The sequence below is a fragment of the Carcharhinus amblyrhynchos genome, chromosome 12 (genome assembly GCF_965287045.1).
Source record: "Carcharhinus amblyrhynchos chromosome 12, sCarAmb.v2.hapA, whole genome shotgun sequence".
NCBI classification, from domain to species: domain Eukaryota; kingdom Metazoa; phylum Chordata; class Chondrichthyes; order Carcharhiniformes; family Carcharhinidae; genus Carcharhinus; species Carcharhinus amblyrhynchos.
In genome coordinates, this window is record NC_137335.1 from 58,773,027 (window position 1) to 58,796,276 (window position 23,250).

General features: G+C 40.7%; 1 protein-coding gene across 3 annotated transcripts in view; it reads left to right on the plus strand.

The window, feature by feature from the left end:
* Positions 1-4,493, plus strand: part of eml4 (EMAP like 4) — a 264,862-nt gene extending 260,369 nt beyond the window's left edge. For all 3 annotated transcript variants that reach the window (XM_080200602.1, XM_080200601.1, XM_080200603.1), the window contains one exon: positions 2,619-4,493. In XM_080200602.1, coding sequence (XP_080056728.1) covers positions 2,619-2,837 — 219 coding nt within the window. In that variant the 3' untranslated portion in view covers positions 2,838-4,493. The remainder of the gene's footprint in view (positions 1-2,618) is intronic.
* The last annotated feature ends 18,757 nt before the right edge of the window (positions 4,494-23,250 follow it).

Genomic DNA, 23,250 nt, shown 5'->3' on the forward strand with positions numbered 1-23,250 from the left:
TCTAATGTAATTTTTTAAACCATTTTTCCCAACTCTTTCACCTTATTTGCTGGAATGTTTGTATGCGCTGTCACATTCTTTGGCTATTGTTCCTCATATCCTTTCCTGTAGTATTGCCTCATTAATATTTCTAAATCTCATCTCACATGAACTCTTGTTCCTGCTATTCAGTTTAAATCCCTCTCTAAAGCTCTAGTTATATATTTCACCAGAATGCAAAAGAGATTTACAAGGATGCTACCTCAGCTGAGGGTTATGCCTTTGAGGGAGAAATGAACAGCTTGGTTTCTTCAAGAGAAAAAGAAGGCTGAGGATTGTAAATCTTTGAATAGTACAGCACAGAAGGAGATTGTTTGACTCTTTGTGAAGAGGCTGTTTCTTCTCTCCCCCCAATCCTCCCCACCCCACTCCATAACATTGCAAGTTGTTCCTTTTGAAATATATATCCAGTATTCCTTTTTGGAAGTTACCATTGAAAAAGGGAAGGGGATTGTTTAAACCCAAATTGTCGCAGCTTAAACTCTTTATACTTGAGCAAATGGAATATGTCCCAATAGATTTCTATATTGGGTAGAGAAAATTTATTGCTGTGCTTCAGAAACTTTCAAACATCACGATGGCTTGCCACATGTGTTGGATACCTATCTGGCCTTAAAACAAAAGGCATTCTTCAGCTCTACATCTGCCAGTCATTTTATCCTTGAACAGTCCTTGACCAGTTGTGCTGTGTTCAAATGAATCATATTAAGAACCAATTTACAGAATGGTGTTCCCAGTTGCCTAATGGCAGACTGTGGAACTGAAAGCTGCAAGTAATGTGCATCATGGGATCCCTTTGCCTAATGTCTGTGAATATCTTTCCATTCACAAAATGATGGTTATTTGATCATAACACAAATAAGAACAGGAGAAGATGACATGGCCCTTTGAGCCTGCTCCACAATTTAATACAATCATGACTGATCATCTGCCTCAATTCCACTTTCCTGCTTAGTCCACATATTCCTTGATTCATTGAGAGATTAAATATTTATCTATATCAGCCTTCAATATACTCAACAATTGAGCAATTTTGATTAAATAGACTTTTGGGGAAGAGCAAAACTACATTCCATCGATATACTACTGTCATCAAAGAGCGAATTCAGGAAAAATTAGAATATTTTTTGTTCATGCAATATATGTTGCTGGCTAGGCCGGCATTTATTGCCCATCCCTGAGGGCATTTAAGAGTCAACTACGTTGCTGTGAACCTGCAGTCACACACAGGCCAGACCAGGTAAGGGCAACAAATTTCCTTCCACAAAGCAGATGGGTATTTATAATAATCAACATGGTTGTTATTAGACTTTTAATTCTAGATTTTTATTGAATTCAGATTCAGAATCTGCCATGGTGGGATATGAACCCCAGTCACTAGAGCATTACCGTGGATTACTAGTCTAGTGACAGAATACAACCACCTCCCCAAATACTGTAGCTTGAAAATAAAACTGCCTGTTAATAAAATAAAACGGCAGATCTAGGCACTGAATATAATCTGAGAAAGCTGCAAAGGTACTTACAGATTGAACACTACCAAAATTAGCCATATTGTGTAATTAAAACACATAAAACCACTTAGACTCAACATATGAGTGTAATCTTTTCTATATCTTTGCTTCAAAAATGTGGATGTCTGAAATTAGCCCAAAGATAGGGAAAAATTGGGTTTGTGATTGTGGTATTGGTTTTATTCAAAATGTCATATGTGATGTCCAATTAAACCGTTGTGAGCACAAATAAGATTTCTTTAAACCCAGTTTTTCCATATTAGTCCTAGACCAAAAATAGATTTACATGTGTTTTGATGTAAATACTTACAAAATCTTGGAAAGAACAACTTAACCCAATAACTTAACCCAATAACACCAAACTTCCTCCATGTTCATTCCATGTCCCACCAAATGCTGGCTAAAGTCATGTTAATGTTATGCTATGTAATTGTAATAAAAAGTTGCTCATACATATACGTTACTTGCATTAGTAAAAATACCCAAGCCACCTCAGTAATGGATCAGTCACTTCTGTGGGATAATTTTAACTTCTCAGAATACGCACACAGGTCTTTCTTTTACTTATCGATGTTTCTTTCTCTAATGTAATTCCAACCTATGTTCCTGAGTAGATATAAAAATGCTATGATGCAGTTTCATATATGCTGGAGTACAGTAACATCTACCTTTGAGATTTTCAAATAATAGTATTCAAACAGGAATGTTGACATCCTATGTTGCAGTATTGCCATCTCTATCATTGGAGATTGCCTGGTTATCCTTTACTCTATTTTTGAAACTGTCCATTTTCCGGACACCACACTAGATGTTTTATGTACTGGATTCCCATATTCAACATTTGCCTTGCAATATAAATAAATCTTCAATATCATGAAGGCTAACATACGTAGCTACATTGTTTTCTTGAAAGCCACAAGCCTTTGTGATTGCAGATAAATTGTGTATAAATATTAATTTCCCATTGTTCGTTGTATAATCCTTCAGTTACAAACTGTTTATGCATCTATAAATCCAGGTCTAGAGCCTCCATTGACCAAACCATCCTTTGTCATGTGTTTCCAGGCTCCAAGCCATGTTTACAGTGCACACAGTAGTCATGTGACCAATGTCAGCTTCACCTACAGTGATGGTCACCTAATTTCGACAGGAGGAAAAGACACCAGCATCATACAGTGGCGAGTGACAGAGAAAACACCATTACCATCAAATGGAAGCAGCATCGAGCAGAATGCTCCATCTTCTCCAGCAGACGGTCCAACCGAAAACGCGCCAGTGTCTTAAAATTTCAAAACAAATGAGGAGATTCTTGGCTTATATGATGAGGAATAGTGGCTGAGTATAGTGAATAGGGCTGCTGAATTTGTTTAATTCTGGTCTAATCTTCCATTGCAAAGATGGAAAGATTCCCAAGGGCATCACTTGCAAGGGTCGAGTGACTTTCATGACTGGCCAAAGTTCTTCTTGGGGAGAAATTGCAAACAGTTAAAGTAGGTATTAGTAAAAGAATTAATTAAATAAAGTCAGAAGTTACAGACTGTAAATACTGGAAAAAAACACTTCTGTGGTTGGGGTATGCTGAAATGAGTCTGCTTTGTATTATAAAGCATTTTTTTCAAGTTGAACTTAAATGATTGCATAATAAACAACTTCAACTGTTAACTTCAGTCAAAATTAATGGTCATTTTAGCAGGCCTGTTTGTGGCCAAGAATTGTGAATGAGATTGACTCTCAGAGTCTTCTGGTAAACCACGACTGCCATGAGCATGGCACTGCCTTCTTGAATACTAAATATGCAATGTCTTTATATCACCAGTGTCTGGTGATCCAGTAGACATTTTTGTGATCTCTTATTTGAAGTAGGCTTGCTTACTTTTGTTGTCAGATGAATTAAAACTATACCTCGTAAAGTGATCTCAAGTCTACACACATCTTCTGATTGTATTTTTTTTAATTTAAAAGTTAGTTTCCAGTAATGGACATGTATTAGGAGCAGTTCACCATCTTAAAGAAAATCAACCATTTGAAATAACTCTAGCATTCGGTCAAATAAAAACTGGCTGGTTGGTTATTCTTTCCTAGTCTGGTGAAGTTGGACAAGTTGATACCATGTTTATATTTTATGCTGCATCATCATGGAGTACACATCTTAACAGTTGCTATGTGTTAAATCTGGTCATGATCAGCCATGGAATAATGTGGTACTTAAAGTACACTATCAGGATATCAAAGTATAGATTTGTGTTTTCTGGGGTTTTTTTCCTATTTTTCTAGACCTGGGACATTGTTTAAAATTTAGATTCACTTTGTACTTGCTATACAAGAGGGCGAAAAACACTCACAATATGCAAGGGCAAGTGTCCAAATGAACTTATTTATACTTTGATTTGCATAGAATAAACGGCATCTTTATTTGATATGTTGATCCAATGCTTTTGGTTTAATGAGAAGTTATGATTAGTAATTCTAGATGTTGTTAAGTGTGCTTAAGTCTTAAGTGTGAATTCAAGTGTTTACCAGATCGTGCCATTCCAAAGTGGATCAGAACTGTCATTCCCTTTGAATCTGTACTCAGGATTAACTAATTACCAAGCATCCAGCAATCTAGAGAAAGTGCCTAGATGGGTTCTAAAAACATGTAGAGCTCCTTTAGTGTATAATAGGTGCTATCTGGGAATGCTGTTGACATACAAGAGCCTTACAGCTACCAACTAACAGTAAAACAACCATTGAATTGATGAATCGGTCTGCAATAACTTATGGAATTTAAGGTGGGAAATATGTTGCTGTATTAAAAACACTCAATGATTGTAAGGGAAATATGATTGACCAAGGGTTTTCCAATGTGTTGATGTTAGAACTTTGTGTTTTCATGCATTCCTGACAAATGCCATAAAAATTGATGCGGAAAAAAACAAATAAAAGTGATCAGAGTGAAAATTTGATTGTTGGTGACTTTTCAATATTCTCCGATCAAATCTTGTTACTCAGTTTCAAAGTTGGTTCTTGGGATATGGCAACGTTGGTAAGACTGTAATTGTTGTCCTGATAAGGTAGTGATAGGTCTTCCCTTTATCTGCTGCAGCCCATGTAATTAAGGCAAGGAGTTCCAAAATGTTGAATCAACAAGGAAGAAGAAATGTCATGCTGACTGGGTCATGTACCGAATGACTTGGGGATGAACCTGCAGGCCATGATGCTCCCATGGAATTGCTGCTGTAATAGAGATCAAAGAGGAGGAAGATGCTACTGTTTTAATCCCAACTGTTAATTCTGGACAGGTCAGGTCCCAGAGTGAAACCTGACTTGATGAATCCTAATTTGGTTTCTTTTAGTGGTAACTTACTGAACAAATGCATAAGAATTTGCTGCTGATGTTTTAACACAAAGAATAAATCATGTATTAAACAAGAAAAATAAGTTATATTACATCAGATAAAAAGATTGGAAAGACCTCAGTACTAACACAAGAAAATGATCAAGTCACACTGTTCCTTTACCCCAGCAATATCTTTGCAGACACATGCAAACGGCTAACTATCTTATACTCTAGCATAGGGTAAATATGAGATACATGTCACTTAACAGGAAAACTAATCAGACACGCCACACTCCAAAGTAAATGACAGATGCAGATTCCATGGATTTTCACAGCAACCCACCCAGACATTTGTCACATTGTGAGTCAACCCGTCTCATGAAAATTTTGTCTTAATGACAATGGTTTCACTGTCCACATTTGAAGATCTTGCCTTGGAATTCTCTGTAAATGTTGTTCCCCTCACTGCAACAACAATGGGTTTCAGTCTCTGAGAATCCTTTGCTCTAGGTTTCCAAGTACACTCAAATTTCACCTTCAAGCACAAATTTAGATTCTCAGCAGTGTCAAGCAGAATAGCACTGTGCCAAAAAGCCCATAAAATTAATTTATTAGTCACAAGTAAGGCTTACATTAATGCTGCAACCAAGTTACTGTGAAAATCCCCTAGTCGCCACAACTCCAGTGCCTTTTTGGGTCAATGTTCCTAACCAGCACATCTTTAAGACCTGAGGAACCAGAGCACCTGGAGGAAATCCTCGCAGACATGTGGAGAACATGCAAAGTCCACACAGACCCAAGCCGAGAATCAAACCCAGGTCCCTGGTGCTGTGAGGCAGCAGTGCTAATCACTGTGCCACCATAATAAGGAGTTGCTGACATTTGGTTGCCTGCTGACCTTTAGCTCTTTCTCATAGAACATAGAAAAACTACAACACAAACAGGCCCTTTGGCCCACAAGTTGCGCTGATGATATCCATACCTACTAGGCCTACCTATAACCCTCAATTCTATTAAGTTCCATGTACTCATCCAGAAATCTCTTGAAAGACCCTATCGAATTTGACTCCACTACCACCAACAGGCAGCCAATTCCACTCATCCACCAACATCTGAGTGAAAAACTTACTCCTGATATCTCCTCTGTACCTACTCCCCAGCACCTTAAACCTGTGTCCTCTTGTAGCAACCGCTCCAGCCCTTGGAAAAAGCCTCTGAGAATCCACCCGATCTATACCTCTCAACATCTTATACACTTCTATCATCCTTCGTCTCTCTAAGGAGAGAAGACCGAGCTCCTTCAACCTATCCTCATAAGGATACCCAATCCAGGTAACATCCTTGTAAATCTCCTCTGCACCCTTTCTATGGCTTCCGTATCCTTCCTGTAATGAGGCGACCAGAACTGAGCACAGTATTCCAAGAGATGTCTGACTAGGGTCTTATAAAGCTGCAACGTTATCTCCCGACTCCTAAACGCAATCCTTCGATTCTTGAAGGCCAGTACACCATACGCCACCTTAACCACATCCTCTACCTGCAAGGCTGATTTAAGAGTCCTATGGGCCCAGACCCCAAGATCTTTCTGATCTTCTACACTGCTAAGGGTCTTGATATTATACTCCTTCATCCCATTTGACCTGCCAAAATGAACCCACTACACATTTATCTGGGTTGAAGTCTATCTGCCACTTCTCTGCCCAGCCTTGCATCCTATCTATGTCACGCTGCAACCTCTGACATCTCTCCAAACTATCTACAACACCGCCAACCTTTGTGTCATCAGCAAACTTACCAACCCATCCCTCCACTTCCTCATCCAGGTCATTTATGAAAATTACAAACAGCAAGGGTCCCAGAACAGATCCCTGGGGCACTCCACTGGTGACTGACCTCCATGTACAACCACTCTCTGCCTTCTGCAGGCAAGCCAGTTCTGAATCCACAAGGCAACAGCCCCTTGGATCCCATGCCCTCTCACTTTCTCAAAAAGTCTTGCATGGGGGACCTTATCGAACGCCTTGCTGAAGTCTATATAAATCACATCTACCGCTCTTCTTTCATCAGTGTATTTAGTCACATTTTCAAAGAACTCAACCAGGCTTGTAAGGCACTATCTGCCTCTGACAAAGCCGTAATAACTCTCTTTAGCTTGGAGTCTATATCTGTACTTTCTTTCAACTTGACTGCTGTGACCTCTTTCTGACTGCTTTTATTGGTGATGATGGACATCAATATTCAGACCAGTGACAATTGTGTGAACTTTGTGGATGAAGTTGGACTGAATTTTGTGGCTACGCCCATGCAGTTTAATGACTGTTTTATCATAACTCTGAAGTGGAGATGCTGGGGAATCAGGCATGGATTCATTACAGGATGCAAGCTTCTGACTTACTCTTGCAGCCATTGTGTTCGTATCGCTGGTATAGCTAAGAATTCGTTGAATGTATACCTATATTGTTAGGAGCCTTGAGAGGAGGTATAGTAGAATCATTCAATTAATTGTTTTGACAAAAGATGCTTGCACTTTCTTGTCTCTTGACTTGTGTTGGACTTTAACATAGTTAAAGAGGATAATGTTCATTGATACTCCATTTATTGTTCGAGGTTGTTAACCACCATTCCTATTTAGATGTGGTCAGGCTACAGAGCTTTTCTCTGAACCATTGATAGGACAATGTTGTCCTGTCTATAACCTTCTTTTGGTGTTGTGATTCACCCTTGTCTCTAGATTCACCAAGGATTCTAAAGCTTGTCTACTGTTGCATCTAGCATGCTATTATATATTGCCCATCAAGTCAAGGTTGGTTCCAACCTTAATGGCTATCAAGAAATAAGGGATGTGCTGGACCACAAGAATTCAGTGGGGACAAGGGATCAAATGTGGGAAGATATAGAGACAAGGTAACAGGGAAAGATATTAATGTGGGAAATTATAAACAGAATGTGACAGGAAGGGATAGAGTACAAACTTAAGAGTAAAGTGACAGATAAAGCTAGAAGTTACAAAAATAATAAAAATGACAACAAAGCTTTGTAACTTAGGAAGAATAGGAATTTAGGAAACAGTGGAGGGAAGACTCTGTTAATTAAAGACAATATTATCACAATAAACCTAAGTTCAGAAAATCAGGCTATAGAAGTGATTTGGGTAAAGATAAGGAATGATAACGACAAAAAATCAATTGTGGGAGAATACAAGCCTCCTAACAGTAATCGCATGGTAGGACAAGGTATTAAAGAAGAAATAGTGGGAGCTTGTCAGAAAGGTATGGTGATTATCAGAGATATTTTCATCTACATACAGGCTAGAAAAATCAGATGCATAAAGGTACAGTTCAACTGATTGTTTTCAGGGTAATTTCTTAGTACATTCTGGAGTTAACCGGGGACTATACTAGACTTGGTATTGTGCAATGAGATGGGATTAATTAATGATCCCATAGTGAAGGTGCTCCTTGATAGCAGTGATTGTAGTATGAATGTGTTTTATATTTCATTTGAGGGAGAGAAGAGTGGGCCTAAGATTAATATCTTAAAGTTGAATAAGGGCAATTACAAGGCCATGAGAGTAGAGCTAGCGAAAGTGAATCAGCAACTTATAAGGGATAAGTCAATAAAGCTGCAGTGACAGACATTTAAGGAGATATTTAAGAATACACGTAGGTATATTCTACCATCTGTTGTTAACAAAAAATGCTACAGATAATTTCAAACTTAAAGAAACAACATATAATTGTGCAAAGGTGGATGGCAGGATAGAAGATTAGACAGTATATAAAAACAGTAAAGAACTAAAAAGTTAGTAAGGATTGAAAAATTAGAGTAAGATAGAAAACTGGGGTGTAATATAAAGACACAATAAGGGTTTCTATAGATATTTTTAAAATAAAACAGTTAAAGTGAGTGTTAGTCCTGTAGAACCGGAGCCTGGGGAATTAGTAATGGAAAATAAGGAGATGGCAGATGAATTGAACTAGTATTTTGCATTAGTCTTCACTACACAGGATACAAGTAATATCCCAGAAATAGCTGTAAATCAGTAATTGAGAGAGAGGAATTCAATTATATTCATCAGGGAAGTGGTACCTTGCAAATTATTGAACTGCTGGTTGACAAGTCCTGATGGATTTCATCCTGGAGTCTCAAAAAGAAGTCAGATAGTTGATGTGTTGGTTTCAAATTTCCGAAGTTCACTAGATTAAAGGAAGATTCCATTAGATTGGAAAATAGATAATGTAATTCCTTTATTCATTAATGGATTGTCTGTAATATGAATTGCACTTTGATTAAATTTATCAAAGATTTAATGTTTCTTTCTTGTAATTCTCAGTATTCCCAATAAAAGAGAGCAGGGAGAAAGGCAGTATGTTGCAATGTTTTTCTGGGCTCTTCAACTTGTCAAAGGAGAAGAACAGCAGCTGCCAGTAAATGCGTTCCAATGATTTTTCTATCACTGGGGGATGAACCTAGCTGCCATTTGGTGTTTTTTTTATCATAATGGCATAGTTGAGATTAGTAACTTGCCATTAACAGAATTGAGACTGTAAACTCAATTTCTATTAATCTGTAGCATGTGTTGGTCTGACAGTGGACTGCACTGGATACTGAGGCCAAACTGCTCTCCACTTCGGAGATCAGGTAATTCAACACGGAATGGAATCAAGTGTATTTACAACCTTTTCAAGATCCTTTCTCATGTATCATTTGCAACATTCAATAGATATGCAAACATTAAATGTCTGAAGTGCACTTTGCAGAAAATATCTTCAGATTTCATCTTATGACCATTTAAATCTTGCTTTACTATTTGCATAGGAATACATAGGAGTTCCTGCTGACAACAGGATATGCTGCACTGATTTTGAATTAATAATTACAAATCCAAACAATCTTTTTTGCTAAATTTAAATAATTTCATAATAGATAATATACTTGTTTTACATGTTTGTCTTTTGAAATAACAATTCTTAATTTTCACCAATGTTAAGATGTCTTGGGGACACTCTGTCTCTCATCTCTACCATCTCGCTCATGCTGGAAATTGAGGTAATTTTTTTAAAATTTTGTTTCTTGGGTTCACACGACTCTATTTTCAGGCAGGTATCAAAGTGGGGAAGCAGCAATCCTGAATCAGACAGGAGTGGTGTGGTGGCACAGTGGTTAGCACTGATGCCTCACAGCGCCAGGGACCCAGGTACAAGTCCCAGCTTGGGCCACTGTTTGTATGGAGTTTACATATTTTCCCCATATCTGCCTGGGTTTCCTCTGGGTGCTGCGGTTTCCTCCCATATTCCAAAGGATGTGCAGGTTAGGTGCATTGGCCATGCTAAATTCTCCTTCGGTGTGCTCGAACACGTGGCCGAGTGTGGCGACTAGGGGATTTTCATAGTAACTTCATTGCAGTGTGAATGTAAGCCTACTTGTGACTAATAAATAAACTTTTACTTTATTTAGGTGAAATCAATGCCCAAATCGCTACAGCCCTCTGTCATGTTTGCTTCCACCATACATTTCCCATTTTGCGCTAGCTGGTTCAACACTGGAGCCACAGAATGAGAATGATGCTGCCTGCACAACAATGAATAAGTCAAGTGAAAATAGCCCCATTTAAGTACTCTGTTTATGATAAACTGAAACCGTAGTCGCTTCTTTCCTTCCCTTGCGCAAAGGTGTGGAGGCCAATTGTATCTCTCCTACTGAGGTTAACTCATTCAACACTGACCAAACATTAAATATAAAAAAAAACTGCTACCTCTGTCTTTTTTTTGAATTTGATGTGTGTTCAATTACTATACTAAAGTCATTGATGTGACTGCGTAGGAAGACCATTCTTACCTTATAAAAGGATGTGGTAAGAGATCATCAGATATGACTGATTTCAAAGTGAATGGTCATGTTTGCCCGATGTTATTGAATTTCATAAGCTGTTTCTTGGAAGATTGAAACTCAACACATCCCATTTGCCTCATTTATCAAAAAATACTGTCAACTTGTCATGAAAGCAACAGGTGGAACAACTTTACAGTGTACAGGAGCAAATGATACTCTTTCATTCTTGATTTGGACTGTTCTATGATTGATAAACATCATACGATGTGGACAAGTGGTTAGCACTGCTACCTCACAGTGCCAGGGTGCCAGGTTTAATTCCGGCCTTGCGTCACTGTCTGTGCAGAGTTCTGCAGGTTCCCCCGGATCTGCAGGGGTTTCCTCCAGCTGCTCTGGTTTCCACCCACTGTCCAAAGATGTGCGGGTTAGGTGGATTGGCCATGCTAAATTGACCCTTAAGTGTCAAGGGATTAGCAGGGTAAATGTGTGGGGTTGCGGGAATAGGGCCCAGATGGGATCATAGAAGGTGCAGACTCGATGGGGCAAATGGCCTCCTTCTGCACTGTTGGGATTCTATGAAAAAAATAAGCTATTGATATTTGCCCATAGTGTTTTTCACCGATATGTGAAGACTTGGAATTTTCATTGAAGGTATGGCAGTCCACAAAAGATACCCATCTAGTGGCACTAAGCCACTTATCAGGTCATTTAAGTTACAATGATCTGGTTAACCTTCACTTGTTGCAAATGCCTTTAATTGGGACCATGCTTACTGAGAAGGAAATGGTCTGCTGTTGTAACCTTTGAAGGGTTGTAGCAGTTTAAAGGTTATGGCATCTATAAATTTAGATGCCATAGAAAAATGGCAGTGCAGAAAGAGGCCATTCAGCCCATCATGCCTGTTCTGGCAAACAAAGGGGAAAAAGATGAGCCAGTTATTTTAACCCCATTTCCCAGCACCTGCTCTGTAGCCTTGCAGGTTACAGCACTTCTGGTGCAGATCCAAATACTTTTTAAATGCCATCTTCCTTTGTATCCCATGAGATCTTACTTTTCTGACCAGCCTGCCATGTGGGAACTTGTTAAATGCCTTCCTGAAATTCACGTAGATAACATCCAATGCACTACCGTCATCAATCCTACTTGTTTCTTTTGCATAGAATTCAACTAAATTAGTAAGACTCAATTTTCCCCTAACAAACGCAGAAATACTTGCAACTGCTGTTCAAATAATTATGAGGTCAGCTCCAGGGTAGAAGCCCCTGACTTTGCAAGTTAGCATAAGAAGGAACTACTAAAAATAAAGATCCCAAGAAAAGCTTCAGTCGGTCAGTGGCAACGAATGGCAGGAAAGTATCAATTAAGTTACTGCACACACAGCCACTCAGTGCTGGAAAAAAGTTCAACAATCGTACCAGATCAGTCAAGGTAAGAAGAGCCAGTAATTCTTTTCAAAATATACTGTAATCAGCATGTCTTCTACTTGCAACAGTTTCATCCCTCACACCACATTATAAGTGCTTCAATTACTCACTGTTACTGCCCATGAACTAATGTGCTGCTCTGTACATTGCAGCCTTCTCCAGAAAGTGTTCTTCCATTCACAGACTCCACAAAAACTAACATATAAAATGTAATTGCTTATTGCATGCCCCTGTATTACACCCATTGGAAACTGTCACTGATACCTGGATTCAGATTAGTGATATCACTAATATGTGATTATAGACAAAAGAAATTCACAAAAAGTAGCAGCTTCCAATATTTGAGACTTCTCACCCAGCAATGGAAAATAATGAGACTAAATAACTAACGTGAGGGATTTCTGATACCTTTCCTAATTGGTTACGGACCATCAGTGGCAGCATGTTTCAGCATAATCCTATCACTTGCACTATATTTCCCAAGCATGAGTTGAGGCATGAGGGAATTAGACAGAGAGGTGGCAGGAAACGCATTGAATGATACACTAGGAATGATGGTCTAATATAGAGAGGAAGACTTTTATGACTGCAAGATCAGGGTACATTGCCTCAGCTGAAACATTACGATCTGTTGCTCGTTGTTGTTGTGCAAAAGCAAAAATGATGTGTTTGAAACATTAAATAGTTTGGCAGACATTGGGAATGTATTGGACAGTGTGCTACAGGTGGTGGAGAGGGTGAAATGGTGAAGAAAGAGTACACGCAATTTCATCTCTGGGGGGTTAGGAGGAGCAGGGTTCCACATTATTGCCCCAATACCAATGAAGGATAGCCAATATATATTCCAATCAAGATGGTGCGTGACCTGAAGAAAATCCTGGAAAATGATAGTGTTTCCACTATATCCTGCTCTAGTATTCCACTGTGGTAGAAGTTCAGAGCCAAGGGAGGATGTTCCTCAGTATTTTTTACTGAAATCTTTGAAGATAGTAGGAAAAGGTGATAAGGCATGCTTGACATATAGAGTGGTCAGTTTTATAAATAAGAATACAATTTTTTTATATTTGTTTGTGGGATGGGCGTCGCTGGCTAGCCAGCATTTATTGCCCATCCCTACTTGCCCTTGAGAACGTGGTGAACTGCCTTCTTCAATCACTGCAGTCCATGTGCTGTGGGTTGAAAGGAGAACAAAAAAATTGGACGTTATGTTAAATGTTCATTAAACACCCGTCAGGCATCAACTGGAGTACAATGGCCTTCGGTTTATAAAGGATGTCAAGGCCTTTGAGAGGATATTGACAAAATTTACCTGATTGAGAGCAGCAATGTAGGATTTTAGTAATGTGGAGAGACTAGAACAGCTTGCATTATTCTTCTTCTTTGGACCATTTTTTCCCCTGGTGGAGGTGTCAGTATCCAAGTGCACAGACTTAAGGGAATTGACAAAAAAAAATCAGAGGGGAGATGAGAATACTTTTACACAGTGAAATGTTATAATCTGAAAATGCACTGCATTCAAGAATGTGGATTCAATATCACCTTTCAAAGGGGAAGAACACATTTGCTTTCAAATGTACAATTTGCAAGACTATGCGGAAAAAGTAGGGGACTGGGATTAATTGAATAGCTCACTCAAGAAGCTGTTACAAGCATGAAGGGCAAATGCTTTCTTTTGTGCTTTAAGATTCTATGAAAACACTTTAGTCTCTCATTGTTAAATGGTAGTAAGTGTTGGGACAGAATAATGCAGCTGTCATTTCAAAGTCTTGCTAAGATCAACACTTCTACGTTAATTAGACACTATTGAAAAGTTTTGGGCTCATTGCCCAGTCTCACAAAAGCCTTTCAGCTGACAGGCGCCCATTGAAAAGTAATTAAAAAAATATTTGGACTTGGAGCTGAATGCATAATGCCCCCACTGTCCTGCTTCAGCTTTCTTCATAAGGCCAAATCCATTCTAACGATTGCAGCAATGGCATTGACCCATTGGATACTGGATGCAGCCCAATATTGAATTAAGTAACGGATCTCCACATTGGGAGATTCACCAAATCTTATGATAATAATTAATTGTGTGCGATAATCAAAATACTTCATTGGAGATGAGACGATGCCACTTCTGACTGCTGCTGCTAATCTGCACAGCTCTCTGACAGCTGGCAGTTGTCATTCATGGATTCATTTCATCTATAAGCATTATGCTGCAATTCTCTTCACCTCCACCTGTCTTCTTCTATTTTGAACTGCTGATATAATTAAAATTTCATAGCACAAACCAGATCACAAGTGCACCAATTAACAGCTCAGTTCAAACTTGTTTGATTTCTCAATGCTGTGGTTGAAAGTTAGAACAAAGTGATGTTGATTTAAACTGGCAAGGGAAAGAATTTAGTTCTGTGCCTTTATTTTATGGGACAGCTGTCCCAAGACAACGCCCATGTTATTAAAGTTGAATATTGTTTCACACTGAGTGGCTTTGAATTATCTGTGAAATGCTTTAGGCTATAAATGTTATTTACACACCTGGGAAACAAGAAGCAGTAGATTCTACAATCTGGGTGTGTTATATATTCTTTTCTGTTTGTAATCTTCATACTGTATTATGAAGTGTTACTTCATAATGATTCTGTAGAACAAGTGAGGGAACAGGTTGACCCTCATCTTGGAGAGGCAATGCCCTAGTGGTGTTATCACTAGACTATTAATCCAGAAACTCAGCTAATGTTCTGGGGACCCAGTTTGAATCCTGCCATGGCAGATGGTGGAATTTGAATTCATTAAAAAAAATCTGGAATTAAGAATTTATTGATGACCATGAAAGCATTGTCAATTGTCAGAAAAACCATCTGGTACACTAATGTCCTTTTGGGTATGAAATCTGCCATCTTTACCTGAATTGACCTGCAAATGACTCCAGAGACACAGCGATGTGGTTGACTCTCAATTGCCCTCTGAAATGGCCTAACAAACCATTCAGTTCAAGGACAATTAGAGACGGGCAACAAATCCTGGCCTGGCCAGCAACACCCATGTCCCACGAATGAATAAAAAAAGTCTGAATTCGAAAGACATCCACACAAAATGTGGAAATTCTTGCAGAAAATGCCAGTCTCAAAATCGCAGTTTTTAAATGGCGATGGGGTAGAAAAATATTAATTAGCCTGAAGAATAATAGGGCACATAGACCAACATTGATTCTAAATCATGAACTGTTTGGTCTCTGTTCCACTGAGTTGGATGTCGCCAAATAGATATCATACCATTGCAGTCTTATTGCAGTGAAACTCCTGCAGCAATAAGTTTTTGTGGCTGACTGGAAATGCCAGTGAAGTACATAATGACAGAAATAATAAATATGATTGTCACTTGCGGCTCCATTGGTGCCCATTTACATCTGACTCTTGGGCAGCCTGCATCATTTCTGTCCAGGATTTCTACATTTACACTGGAGAAGATAAAAACCCCCTGAGCAATATTGTCCCAATGGAGAGCTTGGGAAAAAGGGCAGCATGGTGGCACAGTGGTTAGCACTGCTGTCTCACAGTGTTAGGGACTCGGGTTCAACTCTGGCCTTGGATGCCTGTCGGTGTGGAGTTTGCACATTCTCCCCATGTCTGCATGAGTTTCCTCAGTGTGCTCTGGTTTCCTCCCACAGTACAAAGATGTGCAGGTTAGGTGGATTGACCATGCTAAATTGACCCTTGTGTCAGGGGATTAGAAGGGTAAATAGGGGTTACGGGAATAGGGCCTGAGTGGCACTGTGGTCTGTGCAGACTCAGTGGGCTGAATGGCCTTCTTCTGCACTGTAGGATACTATGATTCTATGAAAAAAGTAGAGGTGTACAAACAACCACAACTTACATGGAACAGATACCAATAAATACCAATGTAACATTCTTAGAGCATATTAGCCTGTTGAAGAATCCTGTCAGTAACGCAGCACAAGCTTGTTGAAATAGATTGAAGTGCTTGCCCAAATATTGTTCCAATATTCTGCTATTGTTGATCATGTAGTTGCAGTAAGTATCTTTCATACATCTTAGCCATGCATGTGCTGAGTATAAAATTCAAGTGCTTTGAATAAAGACCATGTTTAGACAGCTTCAATCTGTGAGAAAGACGTTTATTGGGGATATTAACAGAAACATATAAAATTTCAGAGTAGATGCAGTTCATTTGGCCCAACAGATCATGCTGATATTTGTAATCCACATGAGGCTCTCCCCACCTCATTTCAAATAACTCCATCTGCATATTCTTCCATTCCTTTCTCCCTTACATACATACCTAACTTCAGCATGACCCAGGTTCAATATTCTAACCACTCCTTATTGCATTTGTAATGACCACATTATCTTTATTACACTTAATTTTACACTCAGTCACAAGTGGAAACCCCATCACCATGTTGGTTGGTGCTATCCAACCCTTTCATAACAGTGAAGGCTCTCAAGCAAAAAGATCCCAGCCTGTTCAGTCCATCTATAACCCTTGAATTCTGCTTGTACTTTGTTCACTTTTCCTTTTGCACTTTCTTCCCTGTCTCTGTATCCTTTTTGTAATATGGAGACCAGAATAGTTTAAGATTTGTAATAATAAAGGTTCAATATGACTTGCATGTGAGCACCTGGTGGAAACCCACCCAGAAACAGGGAGAATGTACAAACTCTACACAAACAGTCATGCATGGCTGAGATCAAATCCATGTCCCTGGCACTCTGAGGTAGCAGTTTTAACCTCTGTGCCAACATGCTGCCAGATATGAAAGACTTATGTATGTATAATACAAGCCATTTCTTATAGAAACCAATAATTTAAAGCAACTGCCTGTTTCCTGTCCCTGATCGTTCAAAAATGTAAGTTCAAGATTGTATTTGTGACTGAAATCACCATTTTCACAGCTGCAATTAATTTTATTCTCATACCTAAAGTAACTGTATCCTTTCCAGGAAAATTGTTCTTTGGCCTGAAAAGCAATGGGTCCAAAATGCCATCAAATGCACCAGAAGAAATCTATGTTTTCTCAACGACAGAGTGAGCTAGAAAATGAATGCGAAGCCTGCAATAAAAGTGCTTGAATTTTGAATTTTAACTGTGACCTAAGTTATGATAGAGCCACATCCAGCTGAACTTTCAATCCAGCTCCTTGGCACAAGGTCTAAATTCCCGGCTGGTTTTCAGATCAGCATATTTTTTGGGGTCTTGGCAGTTTAAACTAGTTCTCCTAGATATGTATATGTAATAAAAATCCCTGGGCTTTATTGAAAAACAAAAGTAGTGAATTCCTGGTGTCTTAGCCAACATTCCTTCCTCAGCCATTGTTTGCCGTAATCATAACTGACCATTCACCTCATTGTTATTTCTGGACCCGTGAAGTTGCGAACCGGTTGTCAGTCTGCAGCAAAAGATGTTTATTGCGCATTAAGTGGTTTAAGGTGGCTCTGAGATGTGACAAGTTGAAGCCCTTTCCTCTATTAACCCAGCTTACTTCAGAAGTTGCTCATAACCTGAGTTTTATACAATAGAAATGTAAAAAGAATTTGAATATTTTAAAGAACTGATGGGGTTGCTGCATGTGATTTTTAGCCGAGATCCCAGATTCCTTTTTGAGACGTGCTAGCAAGAATGCTTCCAGAGATGGTTAGGGGCCAATGTCAGCATGTGACAGTCCAGCTCGGTCTCCATGCAGGTGAAAATTTGCTATTGTGCTTGAGTGAAAATCCACATTGCACCAATATGCCACTGCAACGTTTGTTCCAGCAAAACTTCCTGTTTGGTAAAACGCATAGTTTTGTGTAATTCTTTTCACTGGCCATTGTGTGGAAACCATATCCTTCCTCAGAAGCACAGGCAGGCGGATGTTTCCCACATTTTCTTTGTGTTAATAAGTCTGTGCAGGGAACTGCAGCGGAAATCTGCATCCCATCGCTGGTGCAGAAATCTGGAGCTCCGCGGAGTACCATTCTGCATGTTCTTCTGGACAGCAGTGTTTCACTTGCCTGAATAATGCGTGCTCAGAAAGCTCTGGAACGCCAGTAATGCGAAAAAGAATATGTTCTTTCACAGTTTGAATCAAGTGTCAGCGTCAGAAACACAGGACAAAGCTCCTTCAACTCTCTCTTTCTGAACCACCTAGATGGACCCAATTTTTGAAATGCCCTCTACTATTGCAGCATTGTTCCTTTCAATGAGTTAATTCCTGTTGGAATAGAGGCAATTGTGTACAATGGAATTGTGTTTTGTTGGAAAATTGGGGCGGGGAAATGGGGGGGAGTGGGGGGGGGGTAGTGGGGGGGGGGGGGTGGTAGAGGAGGGAGTGTGGTAGGTATTTAACATGTTCCAATTTTTTAAAGCAAGATAATAGATGTTATCCTAGCCAGGTTCAGCTCCCCAGACAGCCCCAGAAACGAAAGGGCAACTATCGTACAAACACCCAGTTCATTTTAGTTCTGGAAATTCCAGATAAATTGATCATCTCTCTCAGCTACCAACACTCAGGACACTACACTCTCCTGCACATCTCCCAGAGTGGAGGTAGAGAGGGAGGAAATAAGGATGTGTTTTATCTAAAAGGTTTCAGTTGTCCATTAGCCGGAAGCAGAAATGAAAATCTTGTATTGACATAGTGCCCGTCATGACTGCAGGACATTCCATTGAAGCAGTTTTGAAAAGTGGTCATTCTTGTTACATGGAAAATTTTGCAGCCAATTTGTGCACAGCTAGATCCCAATAAGCAGTATTGAACACAAGAAATAGAAGCAGCAGTTGGTCACTGGGTCCTTTGAGCTGCCCTACCTCTCAACATGATTATGGCTGTCTACGCTGACCTCAACTCCTTTTCTGTGCCATTTCCCCATAGGCTTCTATTCCTCAATATTAATCCATCTCCACTTCAAATATTTCTATTGATCCAACCTCCACTACCCTTTGGGGCAGAGAACTCCAGAGAGTCACCACCCTCTGTGAAAAGAAATTTCTATGCACCTTAGTTTCTAAATGACCGGCCCTTTATCTTGTAGCTATCTTGTAGTTTGGCATAACTATAAGGTTCATGGTGGGAGATGTAGGAAGGATGTCTGAGGTAGATTCTTCACTGAGAGTGGTTGGGGTGTGGAATAGACTGCCTGCTGTGATAGTGGAGTCGGATACTTTAGGAACTTTCAAACGGTTATTGGATAGGCACGTGGAGCACACCAGGATGATAAGGAGCGGGATAGCTTGATCTTGGGTTTGGACATAGCTCGGCACAACATTGAGGGCCGAAGGGCCTGTACTGTGCTGTACTGTTCTATGTTCTATGTCCCCTTGTTCAAAACTCTTCCACTAGTGAAAACATCTCACCATCTACCCTGACAAGCCCCCTGCAGGATCTCATTTGTTTGAATAAGATCACTTCTCACTCTTCTAAACTCCAAGGAATTCAGACCCAGACTATTTAGTCTCTCTTGATGGGACGACCATCTAATCCAGGAATTAACCTGGTGAATCTCCACTGTACTGTCTCCATTATTCTTTTTAAGGGGATTGTGATAACCATTAGTTAATCTGAATTTATACAGTTGATTGAGTGACAAATTTTGGCCAGGAAACAGGAATAGCTCCCCACCTTCTTCCTAATAATGCCATGTAGTCTTTGATATCCACCTGAGAGGACATTTAGGGCCTTAGTTTAACACTTCTAATAACCTTGGTCAGCCTTGAATTTTTGTTTGGTTCCCAAGTCCCAGGATGGAACTTGAAGCTACAACATTTTAACTTGAGTGTTATCAACCGAGCCATAATTAATACTGGCAACCTGATTCCGGAGAGTGACTAGTCCTTTGTATAAAGTTCTCAGCCCTGACAGGGTACAATGACACGTTGGAGCCCCAGTGCTCTCCTCACACAGAAATGGGATGCAGGTTTGTGCTGCAGTTGCTCTCATGTGGAAGTACTAAAAACAAATAAATAAACAGCTGGAAACTGAATTTTAAAAAAACAGGGAATGTAGGAGGTACGCAGCAACTAAGAGCATGTCAAAGTTATGATGAAAGGTCTAGATTTTGAATACAAACCCATCTCAAATGCTGACAGTCCAAGTCTGTGTTTGAAGCACTTGTTGTTTTAATTGCTGAGTTGCAGTTTGATAAAACCTTGGTTAGGCTGCACTTGGAGCATTGCATGCAGTTCTGGTCACCACACTACCAAAAGGATGTGGAAGCTTTGGGGAGAGGACAAAGAAGGTTCACCGGGATGTTGCCTGGTCTTGAGGATGTAGGCTATGAGGAGAGGTTAAGTAAACTAGGATTGTTTTCACTGGATAAGCAGAGGCTGAGGAGAGACCTGATAGAGGTCTACAAAATTATGAGAAGCATAGGCAGGGTGGCTTTTTCCCAGGGTGGAATTGTCCAACACTTATTTTTCCCAGGGGTGGAAATGAAGGGCTTTTTCCCAGGGTGGAACTGTCAATTACAAGGAGGCACAGGCTCACGGTGAGGGGATGAAAGTTTAAGGGAGATGGGCGGGGGAAATTTTTCAAGCAAAGAGTGGTGGGTGCCTGGAAGGCACTGCCAAAGGAAGTTATTTATTAACATCATAAGTAGGCTCACAATGAAGTTACTGTGAAAACCCCCGAGTCACCACACTCCGGCACCTGTTCGGGTACACTGAGGGAATATTTAGCATGGCCAATGCACCTAACCAGCATGTCTTTCAGAGTGTGAGAGGAAACTGGAGCCCCTGGAGGAAGCCCACACAGACACAGGGAGAATGTGCAGACTCTACACAGGCAGTGACCCAAGCCAAGAATCAAACCCTGGCCCCTGGAGCTGTGAGGCAGCAGTGCTAACCACTGTGCCACCATGCAAGGTGGTGGAAGCAGGCACATTAGCAACATTTAAGAATCATTTGGATGGGTACATGAACAGGGAGGGAATAGAGGGATACAGCCCGGGAAAGGGCAGAAGGTGTTTTTTCAGTGTAACTCTTGATCAGCACAGGCTTGGTTGGCCAAAGTGTCAGTCCCTGTGCCGTACTTTTCTTTGTTCTTTGCTCTTTGAATCCCAGACCTTTTCAGTACACCTAGCACAGACAAGCTCGAGAGCAGAATTGCTGGAGGCCTTCTCCGTTAAGCAAGATTTGTGGTTTCTACATCAGGGGAAGGGAAGAGAATGACTAGTTTGTACAAAATTTCAAGTTTTGATAAACAAGAGATTTTGCTGGAACAGATATTGCTGCAATGGAATGGTAGAGTGTGAATTTTGAACACGAGCGAAAGCTTCAAAGTAGTGTGAGCACTGAGACGTGCGCGCATGTTACCCAGCTTGATTACTTTTCCACTGTAATTTACATCCAGGTCTGCGCTGCCTCTGCTTTGCAAGCCTATTCTGCAGAGCGTATTGCAAAGCAAACCTTTGTACCAACACGTCAATGCACAGAAGTTGGCCAACTGTTTCAAACTGACTACTGCAGTAAATCTGACAGTTCAAAAACACAGAACAGAAACCAGTCACTAATGAAGACAAACTGATAGACTGGCTGAGGGTACAATGGGGCATAGCTTCTTCATATAGGCTGCAGGTTTCACTCAACTTTCCAACACTTACTGCATTACATCAAAGTACAATTGGCAGTAGTGGTGATTTTGAGATGATTGAACAGGGGGGTCAGTGCCAAAAACACATGAATCATTTTTTTGCGTCGGGGGCTGGGAAAGGGTGGGGGAGGGGTGATTGCTCCCGCACTGAACACCTTGGTTTTTGACATTTGGTTGTGGAAGCAGCAGTGACCTTCCTGACCTTTGTTTCGGGAAACTCAAAGAAATCAGAAATTCTGAAGGAAGGGTGCAGGTCAGAAAAACAGAGGAAGAGACCGATTAAATTAGGGGCAGGGTTCTCCAACGTTGTACGCGTGCCTCCGGTGAGAATGGAGAATCTGGTGCTCAGCTGCATTTGCAGTGGGACCGGAGAATCCCAGCTGCCGATGAGATCCAAGAATTCTGGCCAAGATTTGTCATTTCCGTTGCCCTGAGAATTCCAGATTCCCCAACTGTGTAAAGCAGAGTGAACTGCCCTGGCCCAGGAACAACAACAACAACTTCATAGAATCCCTACAGAGAGAGGCCATGCACCCCATCCAGCCTGCACCGACCACAATCTCACCCAGGCCCTATTCACATAACCCTTACCCTGACACCAGGGTCAATTTAGCATGGCCACGCAACCGAACCAGCACGTCTTTGGAATGTGGGAGGAAACCGGAGCACCCGGAGGAAACCCACACAGACATGGGGAAAATGTGCAAACTCCACACAGACAGTGACCCAAGGCCGGATTCGAACCCGGGTCCCTGGTGCTGTGAGGTAGCAGCGTGCATTTATTTAAACCCTTAACATAGCGAAACATTCCCCTGTTATCGTAGAAGAGCTGTCAAAATTAGAGACTGAGGAAAAAAGGAGACAATAGGACAGATGATCAAAAGCTTGTTCAAAGGGCCCTGTTTTAAAGGGCATCTTAAAGAAGAGAGAGGCTGATAGATTATAAGGAGCAGGCGGGATGCAGATTTAAAATTACTATCAGATCATAGAATTCCTACAGTACATCGGCCCATCAAGCCTATACCAACAACAGTCCCACCCAGGCCTATCCCCGTAATGCCATGAATTTACCCTGCCAACCCCCCTGGCATTAAGGGGCAATTTAGCACGGCTAATCAACTTAACCTGCACATCTTTGGGAGGAAACTGGAGCACCTGGAGGAAACCCACACAGACACGGGGAGAACGTGCAGTCCCCATGTGACAATGACCTGAGGCCGGAATTGAACCCGGGTCCTGAGACTGTGAGGCAGCAGTGCTAACCCCACTGTGCCATTGTGCCGCTCTCCTGATCTTACTAAATGGCGGTGCAGGATCAAGGGGCCAAATGGCCTGCTCCTGTTTCTTGTTCTTCTGTTTGTATGTTTGTGTGGAGTGAGGCTGAGGAAGTGTATTCCAGAGCTGAGAGCTTTGGCAGCTAAATCACAGCCACCAGTGATGGGGTGATTACAGTCAGGGGTGCTCAAGAGGTCAGTATTGGAATGTTTTATTGGAATGAAGTCTGAGGCACAATTTCAGGTGTCCATTGGGCCCTCGAGTGGGGGCATG